This window comes from Sarcophilus harrisii, chromosome 1 (genome assembly GCF_902635505.1).
Source record: "Sarcophilus harrisii chromosome 1, mSarHar1.11, whole genome shotgun sequence".
Taxonomy (NCBI): domain Eukaryota; kingdom Metazoa; phylum Chordata; class Mammalia; order Dasyuromorphia; family Dasyuridae; genus Sarcophilus; species Sarcophilus harrisii.
Genome location: NC_045426.1, coordinates 667,257,851 through 667,273,240, shown reverse-complemented (window position 1 = coordinate 667,273,240; position 15,390 = coordinate 667,257,851). Strand labels below are relative to the sequence as shown.

General features: G+C 38.4%; 1 protein-coding gene across 10 annotated transcripts in view; it reads right to left on the bottom strand.

Annotated features, from left to right (window-relative positions):
- LOC100935364 (semaphorin-4D-like) overlaps positions 1-14,502 on the bottom strand; it is a 62,768-nt gene extending 48,266 nt beyond the window's left edge. The window contains exons 1-5 of one of the 10 annotated variants that reach the window (XM_031948163.1): positions 14,353-14,502; positions 12,750-12,919; positions 12,153-12,193; positions 9,187-9,351; positions 5,961-6,103 (exon numbers count right to left, since the gene is read on the bottom strand). In XM_031948163.1, the coding sequence (XP_031804023.1) occupies positions 5,961-6,103; positions 9,187-9,292 (249 nt within the window). In that variant the 5' untranslated portion in view covers positions 9,293-9,351; positions 12,153-12,193; positions 12,750-12,919; positions 14,353-14,502. The other 9 variants (XM_031948164.1, XM_012542172.3, XM_031948165.1 and 6 more) reach the window with 9 other exon arrangements.
- Between the last annotated feature and the right edge of the window lie 888 nt (positions 14,503-15,390).

Here is a 15,390-nt window from a genome sequence, read left to right as displayed (position 1 = left end):
TTACATTAAACTGAGAGGTTTTAGCACAAACACCATCAATGCAGCCAAGATTAGAAGAGAAGAAGAAAGCTAGGAAGCAATTTTTACAATCAATGTTTCTAATGAAAACCTCATTTCTAAAATATAAAAAGTACTGAGTCAAATATATAAGAATACAAGTTACTCATTTCCCAATTAATAATGGTCAAAGGAAATAAACAGGCAGTTTTCAGGAGAAGAAATTAAAGCCATGTATAATCATATGAAAAAATGCTCTAGATCACTATTGATTAAAGAAATGCAAATTAAAATCAATCTATCAGACTGGCTAAGATGAAAGGAAAAGAAAATGGTAAGTACTGGATGGGATGTGGGAAAACTGAGAGTTGTGAGCTGACCCAATCATTCTGGAACTATACTCAAACACTTATAAAAACTACGCAACACCCTTTAATCCAGCAATACCACAACTGAGTCTGTATTCCAAAGAGATCATAAAAAAGGAAAAAGGACCCACATGTGCATAGTATTTGCAGTAGTTTTTTTGGTAGTGGTTGCAATTGGAAATTGAGGGAATGCCCATCAATGGCTGAATAAGTTGTCGTTTATGAATATAATGGAATACTATTGTGACATAAGACATGATGAGCAGGTCAATTAGAGGAAAGCCTGGAAAGAATGACATGAATGATGCTGAGTGAAGTGAGAAGAACCAGGAGAACACTGTATACAGGAAAAGCAAAATTTTGTGTGATTATTGTCTATGAATGTTTTAGCTCTTCTCAGCAATACAATGATACAAGACAATTCCAAAAGACTTGGGATGGAAAATGCTATCCACTTCCAGAGAAAGAACTATGGAGACTGAATGCAGTTACTTTTGTGGTTTTTTTCTCTCTCATAGTTTCCCCCTTTGTTCTGAGTCTTTTTTTACAATATGACTCAAAACATATGTTTAATATCTATTAAACTCTTTTTAGACTCTTTTTGATTAGACTCTTTTTGATTAGTCAGGGTCCAAGGTAGGCCCAACTCTAGGCAGATTCTGCCCATCTGCTGCCTGGAAGGTACAAGTGTCCCTGGCAGTGCCTAGAGTACGAGGTGTGAGAGCCAGCCAGCCTCTGCCCTTGAGGAGCCCTCCCTTTTCTGTCCCCATTGCAGAAACTTATTAGGCAAATTAGTTTATTTCTATTTTTCCCAGATTCCTGATCTGTAAAGAGAAAAATAATAACGGTACTCACCTCCCAGGGTGGTTGTGAGACCAAAGTAATATAATGATTGTAACAGGCTTAACACAGTGATTGGTATATGCTATGCATTACATTGTTTCTTTAATTGAATATAATTGTTCCATGCCTGATAATTCTAAAGTGGTTTTAAAATGCCAAAGGTAATTAGATCAATGATTTCTTTATGTAGTAATCTGAAAATGCAATTGATGTCATCTGAGTTTATTATTTACGTTATTATATTTCTAAATCTCTATCGTTAAATTTGAGAGATTAATGTTAGACAAAACTTCCCTTTTAATTTTGATTCTGTTACACAGGATTTAGGCTTTTCATAGGATATGCTAAAAAAAAACTGAATATTTGAAAACTTTTAAATATTTAATGAGGTATGTTTAGTTATAAAATAGGTAATAATTATAATTATAATATCAAATTTCCATTTGAAAATTTTGGCTATTATAAAATTACATAAGGTGCTCTCAAAATGAAATTAATGAAGTGCTAACTGTTAGGGAAACTTTAAGGAAGATATTCAAGCCCTAAGTTGTGGTTAGTGCAATTTTACTATTTAAGGTAAAATTCCTCAGAGTGTAATTTAGTATTGTTTTGAGCTTTGAATACAGGGATAGTTATCTGAATTGTCATGAAGCAAATAGAAAATGGAAAAGCAGTCTGGGAACTGCTAAAGGTAGATATCTGTGCCTGGGAAAAATTTTGGGGATGAACTGGATACAGTCTAAGTAGGATCTTCTTGATTGTATTTCTCCATTGTGCTATTTACTTTCTGAAAAAGGAAAATTCTTACCTGGTTAATTCTGAGCCTTGCTTTTGATGCCCTGTGATATAACTGGTTGTTAGATATTTTTCATTCTTGGAATCAGTTTTTCTGTTAGGATATTAACTATGTCTTTTCCCTTTTATAACAAATTTTTACAAGCAAGAAGTTTTATAAGTACTAGTTACTAAATCTATTAAATAAGAGAATGATATTGGAATATCTCTGAGTTAATGTAATAGGATTAGGAATGAACAACTTAGAATTTTAACCTATATTTGTGATCAAATATAATACAGGGATGATATTCTCCAAGGAAAAATGATTCGACAAGGTAGTAAGACAAAGATGTAATGTGAAGTTTTCTAATTCAATAGAATAAAAAATTTTAGAAAACAAAAGAATAAGACTGTTTTCTTTAGAAACTATAAACACATGTATATGATTGGCTTCCAGATTTATCTATCATAAAAAATACAGGCTGAGCACATGTTTTGGTGATAAATTCTTAAATTTGTATTAAAGATTAATTAAGAATTAAGGAAATTATACATAAATTATAATGATAAAAGTTAACTGAAAGTGAAATTAATTTCCCATTATTAAAATAACTGTATGATAAGTTTAAATGGCAGAAGAGTTCAGTTTATGGTTGGAACTTCACAAAATTTTAAAAATATTCTTATGTCAAGTATAAGATTTAAGTAAGGATAGTATATAAACTGAAATCCTCTGAAGTTTCAAAATTGGAGAACCAGATTTAAGTGATTATACTAAATTATAAAAAGTGGAAGATATTAAGGGACCAGATAACTGCATGAGATGTCTAGGACTCAAACTGTATTAGTTAAATGGATATTGAGAATGGGTTACTAGGATACAAGGAGACACTGTTAATATTGTGATAACTTTTGTATTGCTTTGGTCTTTCGTTCTCAGATGTTTAAGTTTTCTTGGATACCTTGGTGACATATATATCTTCCTACTCAGAACCAGTCCATTATGAGCCCTCTAACAAGTTTAATCTATACCTAACAATTAATTAAATGGGAATTGTGTGAATAAGCATTATTTGAACCTGTTCCTGCATGGCTGGGAAAGTGGACCACCTCCATGCGCAAATCCAAAGGTTGATACAAGGACTTCTCTCACAATTACACACCTCAAACAAACCATATGTTTTGTCTAAAAACTGGCTTCCTACTGAAGAATCAAGCAACCACTCTCAGCAACAGTGGGTCACTCTAGTGGTCCATCCAAAGAGGCTGGAATCTCTCTGTACTTAAGCCAGCCTGATTATTGGACAGCAGATACTATCTGTCACCATCACCCTTCCTTAAGCTTTTCCAACTTATGTCTCTTTTGAGAACCCATATTCCTTCTCATGGTTCAATGAACTATTGAGGTTTAGCATCCACAAAAATTTACAGAGCGATCCCATCTAAAACACATGAACTCCTGAGTCTCCTGAAAGGTTAACCTAATTTCCCTAATTCTCACCTGGTGTGTGCATAAACATCTGATCTAATTTAAGCAAGGCATAATAGAGAAGGTAAAAGTAGTGGGGAGGGAGGGAGAAGTCAATATATTTCTGAATCCAAGAGAACTCATTTACCTTCTGTTTTCAGGTACAGCGTGTCATTATTTGCCTGCCTTGGCCTGGATAACTTGGAAAGGATCGTGAGTTGGTCCTTAGAGAAAGTGCAATGGAAAGAGCTCTGGATTTGTAGTCAGAAATCTGACAGTAAATAAGAGTTCCAGAGCTCTATTTGAGGCCTTGCTGGGTGGTGTAATGGGATAAAACAGAGTCTAGAGTCAGGAAGATCTGAGCTCAAATCTGGCCTCAAGATACTTAATTAGCTGTGTGATCTAAGTGAGAGAGTTTCACTCAATCTCTGCTTCAGTTTCCTCCATTGTAGAATGGGAGTAATTACTGCACCTACCTTGCAGGATTGTTGTGAAGATCAAATGAGACAATATTTGAAAAATGTTTAGCACAGTGTCTGCCACATGGTAGGCCCTATAGAAATGTTCTTCCTTTCCCCCTTCCTAGCCATGCTATTTACAAGCTATGTTGCCTTAAACATTTTACATATTTTTATCTGGGTTTCTTCATTTGTAAAAAAAAAAAAAAAAAAAAAAAAAAAAAAAAAAAAAAAAAAGAAAAATTACTTGCACAACTACTGCCCGGGGTCATTGTGAGAATCAAATTTGCAATATAAATGGCAGCTACTACTATTACTCAGTAATGCGATCTGGATTCCCTTCCCCAGTGCAGACTGTTGCCCCTTCTATGCCTCAATCCCAGTGAGTTTCTGTAAGTGATAAAATTCATCACCTTTTGCCAGACTTGATGATGGATAAGCCTCATTGTACTTGGCTCTGCTGGAATATGAGAGAATCCAGGGTACCACTGTATTTAAAGTTATTCCAACTGGGGAGGCTTACAAAATTTTATGGACCATTTGCAAAGTTATGCAAGTCCAAAGTGTTTGCCAGGTATACTCCAGTAGTGCATCAGAAGTCTTTGGTGGAGGATTATTTTCACTATTATTATTGTCTAGTATAATCAATAAGTGGTTATTAGTTATTTACTCTGTGCTAAGTATTGGGGCTACAAAGAAAAGCAAAAAACAGCTCCTGCTCTCAAGAAACATACATTCTAATGGGAGAATGAGCATGTAAACAATGAGAAGCTATCAGGAAGAAGCTGAGATGGAAGAGGAGAATCAGTCTGCCCACAGTCATGCAAAGAGTGGGGATCAGAAACCAGAAAACATGAACCCTCGAGCTCTCTCTATTGTATCAGAGAACCCTCTCGCAGCACTGCTCCATACCTGACTTTGGGTAGTTAAAAGTCATTCAGAGTCAATGATATCAAAGACTGCAATAGGCTTTGAGCTGGTAACTTGCTGAATGGTCAGTACTTTTGGCAGCCTTAGGGATGTGACTGGAATTCAGGAAAATCTACCAGGTACTTTGGCACCACAGACATTTATGAAGGCCACCCCATCCTCAAGGCAATGTCCCTAGTCCATCCCCAATTCTTCTTCTTCTTTTTACTTAGTAGTGTTTTATTTTTTTCAATTACATGTAAAGATAACATTTTTGTTGTTAACATGTTAAACATACATTTTTGTAAGATTTTGAACTCCAAATTTTTCTCTCTCCCTCCCTTCTCCCTTCTCAAGACAGCAGGCAATCTGATATAGGTCATACATGTACAAACGTGTTAAACATTTATTTCCACATTAGTCACTCAGAACAAAAACATACCTAATTATTCTGAAAACAAAGTGAGATCAGCCTACCAATGTAGGTTAAACATCAGAGTATCTACTGCATGTTTTTTTCAGATGAGAAAACTCAGAGTATGAAATTTGCCCAAAATCATAGTGAATAAGTAAACAATGTTATAGAGATACAATAAGATATTACTATACAATAGGGAAGTGGGGTGGGGTACTAATTCTAGTTTATAGGTGAATAGAGTCCTCTGACAAATAACAGTTCAAATTTTCAAAGTATATAACTTCTATCCTCTACTAAAGATCTCCATAGGTGTCTCCTTGTGCTAAGGAGGTGCTTTAAAAAGTTTAGCTTTATTTTGTTTTAAATATATAGTTTTTTATGCTTTTAAAAGTTATGCCAGTTCAACCTAAACTTTAAAATGCTCTACTAAATTAGAGAAGCATCAAGTTTAGACCCAGAAACAGACTGTTTACCGATTAATAAGTGCAGGGAGGATATTTGAATTGTTGGAGGGAAATACCCATACTGACAAAAATATTAGCTCTTTGTAGTACTGAAGTATGATTTATAATCTAAATATTAATCGACTATATTTTTGAAGGATTGTATTGTACTTGATCTCCCCTCATCCCAACCAAACTCAACTTAATTGAGACAACGTGAGCCTAAGTGAAAACACCTAGAAATAAAAATAAGGTAAGAAACATTTAAAACTAACTTACACTGTCCATTTCTCTAGTGATGTCATTCAAGTCAACAGCAAAGACAGCTTCCCTGGCGCCGATAAATAAGGTGTCAGTTTCTTTATTCATTAAGAGTGTTGAAAAATTAGAGAATCCTGATTTTCCAAATTCTTTGCTATCATCTAAAACAATAAAATTCAAAGGATGTTTCCATTTAGAAATTCCCCAATGAGATGAAAATTCAAAAGAATGAGTTACTGATTTTTTTTCTCCTAAATCAGTATCCATTTAAAAAGTCCATTTCTGACCGAAAGCAAAGTTGAACTCTGTCTTCTATTGCTAGTTCTGTAGACAGCAAATGAAAATCATAATTCCTTTCAAAACATGATAAATGACTATAGTACAAAGCAGAAATGAACTTGAAAAATGGACAAAAAAACTTCAAATGTGTTTTCCATTTATTAGCATTTTGAAAGCATGTATGTGACAAGTTTAGTCCAAAAAAGAAATATGAACTCAAAAATATTTTCCTCTTGCCTATTAATGCATTTGCCATTTAAAAAAGAAGACTGCCCTCATTTTTCAATTTCTAGTCAAGTTTTGTTACTGGATCTGCTACCTACACCAGAAACACATCAGCCTCATTTAAAAATATACTTTTTGTTCTCTCAAGAATTTCTCTTTTTGATGAACACAGGCATGCTTTATTTCAAAGAAAGTTTATATGAAACTTAAATATGGAATAAGTTACGGTATAAATTTCAAACATTATTTTCCTTAATAAACAAGTTTCTTAAAAAGCTATTCTGCTGAAATTAAACATTTGTTTTCAAATTATGAATTACTTGATCCAGAGTGGAAAAAAAAAACTTAATATCAAAAGTTTAATCATTAGTAAAAGAATGCAGCTCAGACTGGAGCGTGGTACCACTGGAATTACACAAGCCTGCATCTGAATCCCTTCCTTGACTCTTACCCCCTGACTATGGGAGAACTGGTTAGCCTCTCAATTTCATCTATAAAACGGAGATAATAACACCAGTTATATATACCTCACAGTGTTGTTATAAGGCATTATGTGACATGATAATAAATAAACTGTTGTTATTAGCGATTTAAAATCAATTTGAAATGAGATCATCCCTAAATTTATTATATAAATCTTAAGGATGTCACAGTAGGAAAGGCCTTAGAATAAGGATGATCAGGGCTGGAAACATCCTAATAAAAGAGAACACACAATATTAGTGATAGGACAGTCCTAAGAACATAGAACGTCATAGCTGGAAGGGCCCTAGGAAGGAAGGGAACAATTTATTTAAGTACTTATTATATGCCTGGCACTGTGCTAAGTGTTTTGCAAATATTATCTCATTTGATCCTTAAAACAACCCTAGGTGATGAGTGCTATTTTTATCCCCATTGTGTAATTTAGAAAACTGAAGCAGACAGATTAAATGATAGCTGTTCACTGCATCACCTAGCTCTCAGATCATCTAATCCAAATTTTTTACCGAATTTAAGGAAAAAAGAAGTCAAATAGATGTCAATGGAAAAGTTCTATTCAATTTCTAAAAATCAGATTCACATTTTATGTTTCAGAAATAATTTTCAAGAGTGAAGTGAGGCTCACTGGTATAATCTAAGTCTGGCTGACTTTCCCTAACTTCTGAGGTCAGCTCACTTGAGGAACAGGTATGATAATAGAAGTGGGAGGTGATACAAGTATTCCCTTTTAAAGAAAACTCCACCCATGAAAAGTGAAACTTATAAAATAAAAATATTAGAGGATAATTCATTATCCCAAAGAATGCACTAGGAAAATTCAAACTTTCCTAATTTACTCAAAAATATGACTTGGAAAGGAAAGCTGAGACACACAGCCTTAAGCCTAGCTTGGCTGTATTTTACCTCTATAACACTGACCAAGTCATTTGGTGTCCTCTGGAAAATCCCTGTACTATTCACCTCACAGGGATACTGAGCAGAGCACTTTGGAAGGAGGTAAGTGCTACAAAAATGAAATTACTGTCTTTTATCAAACCATAACTATTTGGTAAACAAATTAACTATTTGTTGTTAAAGAACTAAAATGGGTCCATGGGAAAAGGACCTGGGGGAGGGGAAAATAGCCTAACTCTTAGTGTGTAAAAAATTTAAAACAGTATTAGTTTTAGCAAGTTATACAATAAGATCTTACTAATTTGAACTAACTAGGGGAAGATGAAACTTTTAAAGCTCAGAATTGTTTGAGGAGTTGTTTTTATATTTTTTACTGTAAAAAGACTAACTTTACCTCTTAACAATATTTCAGAATCAGACATTCTGTCAAGCTTATTTTAATGAAAAGATATTTATTTGTAATTGGCATCATCACTTGCATATAGTTACAATCCTTCAAACTTGTTCAGCAAGTAAACTATACTCCCCTGCATCTTGTTTAACATCACATAATTACAGAAATTTTGAACATCAAGTCCAACTCTCCCATTTTAAAGAGGGGAAAACTAAGATCCAAAGAATCAATATGACTACTTTGTCTACTAAGATCACAGGATTTTGAAACATCATCAATCTAGTTAAAGGCCCTTAATTTTACAATAAGGAAGCTGAGCCCCAGAGAGTCACAGTATCAGTATCTTAGGATCTCAGAACTGACCTTAGAGATCATTTCATTCAGCATTCTAAAATTTTTTTAAGTTCTATTGATGTCTTTTGTTTTTATATTAGTGTCCATGTCCCCATTATACAATGACCCCTTTTTTATAATGAAAAAATCCAGCTTAAAAAAAAAGATAGGTGACTCAATGACTGTGCCTAAGAGTGCTTGCAAAGCTGCTCCCTTTCTACCTGAAGGACTGAAGTGCATTTCATCATCTTCACTACTAGTTTTTAGAGATGAGGAAACTGAGGTCCAGAGCAATGGAGCATGGGAACCACAGGACCCAGTGACACTGGTTGTCTGACTCCCAGTTCAGGCTCTTCCTATTATGTAGTTCAGAGGCAAAGTGAAGGGCAAGTTCTCAGACTCACACAGGCAGTACGTCTGAGCTGTCTGCATACCCAGTTCCAATTCTTTATCTCCGGCAGGGGCAGTTACTGAATGACAATGGCTGAAGATGACCTTCTTCCCGCAATGGACAGTATCAGGACATAATGGACCACACCTGCTAACCTGCCTCCTCTTTATCATAGCTATTTTAATGAGTTCAGCAAGGATCCCTCCACAATAAAGGATGTCCAGAGTTCCAAGAAGATCACTTACTTTGATACTTTATGGTTTTTCTGGGAATGCAGCTGAAAGGAGATGCTTCCATCTGTTGGAGAAATTTACAAAAAGCAAAGGCAAGGAGAGCAACCCAAATGTTCATTTTCAAACGTCCAGCACCAACGAAACTTCCTCAGACTTTGTTCTTGGACCGTGACTATTCTGTCAAAATGTCAAAAGCAGACAAGTGACAATTTAAACTATTTCTAAAAAGTTGGGAGCAACAGAAAAAAGAGCTCTTGCTCCCCCACTTCCTCTGAAAATAATTGCTTTTAGCAACATTCCTCAGATGTGCCCTAAAAACTTAAAGTACTTTTAAACAATGGCCTTGTTCCACAAATCCTCTGACAAAGGCATCATCTGGGAAATTGAGAACCTCTTTACATTTCTCTCCCATAGAGAGGCTGAGTTTAAATTTCTTCATCAAACAGCAATCCAGCTGTGGTGAATTTGTTTTTGTCTAGAAATGGCATCTTTTGGCAAAACACAGAACAGCCTCTTGTCAGAATCCTTCCTGTATTCAGTCTCATGAATTTGATACCACAATCTACTTTTGAGGGTTGTTATTATGAAGAGCAAATCAAATTCATTTCAGTATGCCCTGATTAAGGCTCTACTACATGCTAGGTTCTGGGGATACAAAGACAAAGAGGAAATAATCCCCGATTTCAGGGAATTTATGGGGGTTAAGGAAGGTACGCCAAAAAGTAGACATAAAGTGGACAAAAAGTAATTCACAAGGTAGAGTGCTAACATTGGGAAAGAGGAGTCAGAAAAAACATCCCTGGGAAGAGACAGCCATCAGAGTTCTACTCTGAGGACAGGGGAGGCCTCGGGGCAACAGAAGAATGTACTTCAGATGTTGGGGGTGGGGCGTAGGGGTACCACTGATGCAAAGGCAAAAGAGGGAGGAGACCGAGTGTTGCATGTAGGGGAACAGTCAGCAGGACAACTTGACAGGAGTCATGGGAAATCACGTTGAGAAGGTGGGGAGAGCTTTGTATCTGACACAAGGAGGATGAAATAATGGCCACAAAGCTGGGCATTGGGAGCCTTCTCCCATTAGGCCCCACACATTACCACCTCCCTGTTCGGCCTCATCACCAGTACTGTACTCTCCTTTACAGATATCTTGCCTTTGCTAAAACAAAACTGCTGTATAATCCCTAAATCTTCCTTGGCTCTCCCTGTTCACTGCCCATCACATTGGTCTTCCAGGTCTAAGTGAAATGCCACCTACTACATGGTGTGTCCTCTGACAATACAGTCTGGAGATATCACTTTTAACTGCTTTTGATACACATACTAATGCTCCAGTAGGTGTATTATAATTGAAAAGGGAAAAATTCAGTACCATTGAATCTAAGGCCTAGGGTAGTTGGGGGGTGCAGTGGCTAAAGTGTTGGGCCTAGAGTCAGGAAGATCTGAATTCAGATTCAGACACTCACAAGCTGTGTAATCCTGGGCAAAACACTCAACCTTTAAGCCTCAGTTTCCTTATCTATAAAATGGAAATATTAATAGGACCTACCTCCCAGGATGACTGTGAAGATCAAGTGAGAGAGTTGTAAAAGTGCTTGATACAGTGCCTGATACATAGTAGGTACTATATAAATGTTAGTTATTATTAAAGCTAGGGACACAAAAACAAGACTGAAAGGTCCCTAGCTTCAAAAAGCATATACCTCTCTAGGAGTTATAATTGCTTAGGAATTAAGGGTCTTATTAAGGAAGATTATTATGGAATGTGAATAAAAAATGGTTGGTGAAGGGAGATCCTAAAGGGATATGTCTTATATTGACTTCTTCCCCTTGATGACACTCAAAGCTCCAGGGCAGAAGCTCTTTATCCCTAAATCTTCTTGGCATTCTCCATGGTCCCTGGGACAGATAAGAGCCTTCATAAGTATTTTTGAATGAATGAATACATGAAATCAAAACCTTGCTAAGACAGCCCAGATGGCATAGGTTACAGTGGAAAGGACCTGCATCCTTTGGGCCCTGGGGTCCAGTCCTGGGCTTGGACTTCAATCAAATGGTCTTAAGCAGATCAATTCCCTCCTCTGTGCCTTAGATTCCTCATCTGTCAGTGATAGTAGTTTTCTAGATCATCTAAAGATCCTTTCCAGCTCTAACAGCTAAGGTTTTATTTTTTAAACAATTATATTTCCAATTAAAAAAAGTAGAACAATGCTCTTTTGTGGCCTATGGCAATCCTCTTCATTACTATATAGTTATGCTGTGTGTGTATAGGGTGGGGATAATCTTTTTTATTGGAGAGTAGAATCTATGATTTAGAGCTCGTTTGTAATAAACAAAAGAATCAGTCTTGCGCATTTAGTGAAATGCTGAATTAAGCACTCCTACATCAGGTCATATATACCTGAGAGGCAAGGCACATAGCGCGTGCGTGTGTGTGTGTGTGTGTGTGTGTGTGTGTGTGAATTCATAAATGCTCCATTAAATTAGATTCAAATTAGCATCCTGCTTGAAAATCTGTCAGGAAATCTTTGACTTACCCTCTGGTACTCTTGAAATTTAAGCCAAAGAAAAACTAGGTTGATATTAAGGACAAGGACTGCCTTGCCAAGGCAGAATTTTCCCTGAAGGGGCATTTTCCCCTTTTCACGTGTCCAGTTTGTTACAAAAGGGCTAATCTCACAGAAGAGCACAGCAAAATTTGCCAGGCAGTGTTTCTGTGAGAAACATTAACAGTACAATAGTGAAAATACCTATCCCTGGGACTATAAGATATGAGAGGGGCAGACAATCATTTCTTTATAGATAAAAAGGAGCAAAGAGACTCACCTGGATTTAAATTTAAAACAGTACTTCACATTTATTCATATAGTGCTTTACAGAATGCTTATAGCAGCTCAGTGAAGAAGGCAGAGGAGGGATAAGTTTCATAGAACTAGAACTGGCAGAGACCTTAAAGAGTCTCCAATCTAGGGAGTCCTTACCCTTTTAGGTGTCTTGGACCCCTCTGGGAATGTTGTGACACCTGTGGAATGAATATTTTCAAATGTATAAACTATGTAGAATATAGATATGTATGATATACATGTATGTAGATATACAATTATCAGAGTATTTTTTTAAAAGATGATATATATCCTGTACTGGGTCTATTAACAATAGTAATTTTTGAAGTGGGGATGAATATAAACATTTCAAGTCATTCTCCAATAACTCTTATGTGATATGAAAATATCTGATTTCTATTGGTAACAAAATTGACATATATTGCTAATAATAATGTGATTAGTTATCTAGAGGAAAATTTTTCTGTATATTGTTAAAATCACATTGTTTCAATGAACAAAAATTCTCTCCCTCCTATTTGAGGGGAAAAAAACCCTTTTAAAACAAATATTAATTATCTAAGCAATACAAATTCTGCTACTGGCCATGTTTATATACTGATTATGTCTCTCTCTCATATATATACATATATATGTGTATGTGTGTGTGTGTGTGTATGTATATATGTTTCATTATGCACCCTATTTAGTAACTGAAGTGAGTGCTAAAGTGTAATTGCGTAATTTCTTCCCTACCTAATATATCTAGGATCCTTTAGTGAAGAACCTCCTCCACCAATCACCTCTTCATTTTATATTGGTATGATATTCTCTCCCTCAAAGGTGGAGATGATGAGTATTAATTACCACACTTTGGGCATTTGGGGCCTTCCTGGCTTTCAGTAGCAAGGTGGAAGATGACCATTCTAAGAGGAAAAAAAAGATTCTGGGAAGAAAATAGGTGGCAGACACTCACCTCCCTATCCTTAGTTTGCTACATTAGATTTGGGGAATTTCCTTTTGGGTGAGACTGAGACTCTCTTTTGGTTGAGTTGAGCTATCTTGCTCCCAACTGGAAAGCTTTTTCAATCTGCATTTTCTAGTAGTATTCTCATAACTATACTTTCTATGATTTCAGTTTTGTTATCAATTTGGATAAATGGGTTTATTTGCCATTTCGTTCATATATATGCATATTTGTTTGTGTGTGTCCATGCACATAGACATACACACATAATTTGTAACAGGTGTCTATGTGCACACACACACATATTGTGTAGCTGGCACCTGATGGAGTTGGAGTCTTGGATATAGAATTTGGGTCCCTTTTTTCCCCATTAAGAAACTGCTACTGAGAGTTTAGCTTGAATCTAAAAATGGCTTCCCCTAGACTCCTATTATTTCAGGAAGCAAACATATAATTCTAGCCCGGGAGCCCCTCTCTGCAGAGAGCAGAGCAGTGGGTGCACCCCCTGCTTCCCTCCTGGAAGGAGTCTGTCTCCCATGGACAAGGGGGTAGGGGAAATTGGGGGAGTGGAAGAGGAGGGGTTAGAAATGTCTCTTCCTGCCCCACTATGAGCCACTTTTAGACAGATCTTTGGGGTCTACACACCTAGGTATACACCACAGGTATGCGTACTGGCCTTGGGAAGCATCCGCGGGACCGCAGCACAACCAGCAGGAATGAAAGGGGTGAAGGTTCACCCACGGTACTCTCCTCACAGCCCCCCAGGGGAATGGGCGATGCAAGGACTGGGATCCCATTTCACCGAGGGAAGCCTGAGGCTTGGAGACATGACCTCCGGGGCACGCACCTGATACAAGTGAAGGCTGGCGTGCAACATTGTATCCCAGTTCCAAGGCCGCGCTCCCTCCTCCTTTTCTCCAGGCCTGAGGGGTTGCTTCCCTCTCCTCCGCCCCCAAACCCCCAAGAAACATTCCCCGTTCCGAGAAGCTCCAAAGTGGCGGAGGCCTCGGAGACCCTTCTCTGGTTACACCGGGGGGGCTGAGGCCCTGGGAAGGTAAGTAACTGGCCCCAAAGTCCCGTTCGCTCCCTCTGCAGGGGGACCCCACTCACTCCTCCGAGTGTAGCTTCGGAACAGGGGCGGGGGTGGGAGTGGAGGAATCAGGGCAGGCTTCCTGGAGGCGGCGCTCCCAAGGGGAGCTGGGAGAAGCGGCCGCTGCTTGTGGAGGTGGGGGAGGGTGTGTGGAGCCGGGGTGGGGGGGGGGGGGGGGGGGGGGGGGGGGGGGGGGGGGAAGGTGGGACTGGCCCCTGAAGGCTGCGAGGACACAGCCTGGGGGGACAAAAGGCCGATAATGGAGCCGGGATGGACTCTGGGGTCCGATCTGGTCCACTCACCCCCTCGTTGGGAGAGTTCCCCGCGGGCCTAAACGCTTCCTCCTCTCCTGCGACCCTCTGCGAGCCCCGCAAAGACCTCAGTGGGTATGAGGCCGTTAGAAGCCGCCCACGTGCCTGCCGCCTCTCCCTAGCGGAGCATGCGCCACAGTCTCCCTGCCCTCTCCGTCCCCACTTGAAGGGATGTGTCCCGGGCCCCAGAATCCAGTCTGCCGTGGGAAGGATCCCTGAAGAGCACGAGGACCAACCTATCCCATTTTACAGAACGGAAACCTGAGCCTTAAGGAGAGTAAGGGTTTTACCCAAAGCTACACAAAGATGGGAGGCAGGCAGTCCTCAAGACCTAGGATTTCCAAGTCAATTCTTATGTTCTTCATTCCATGGGCCCTCCCAGCTCTGACATCCCGTGTTCCGAGGTTCCTCCTCCAATCCTGACAGAAATTCTGTGTTCCAAGGGCTATCCCAGTTCTGATATAGTCTTAAGGGCCCTGTCCACCCTTACGCTTTCTAAAGCTCCTTCCACCTCTGACATCCTATGTCCCATAAAAGCCTTCCCAGCTCTGACCTAAGGGCTCTCCCAGCTAACATGTGTCCTAAGACAGTCCCAGGGCTGACATTCTAAAACCCCTGGTTTGTTGTAAGACAGAGGAAGGGCCGACAGCAGCACATGAGCTTTTAGCTTAGAAGAACTGGCCTTCCCATGAAGAATAAGAATGCAGGGAATCTATGCAGTCAGGTGAAAAGTGATGGGGAATGGCTGGATTAGCTGAACTGCTGAAGCAGCTCAAATTCCCATAAATAAACCTCAGAGGACACTATTGTAATAACTTTACAGAGGCAGCATTCATAACTGCTGTGCTCACTGATTGGACCTTCTATGAGCCATGAAGGAGAAAGAGAACTGAATATGAATATAAAACCGGAAATTAGAATGGCCATATATGTATATACATTGCTTTATAGTTATATCTGCTTCCATTGTTATCTACTACTTTGTTATTGTCCTCATCTCACTGAGGAAACAAGATTCAGGAATTTAAA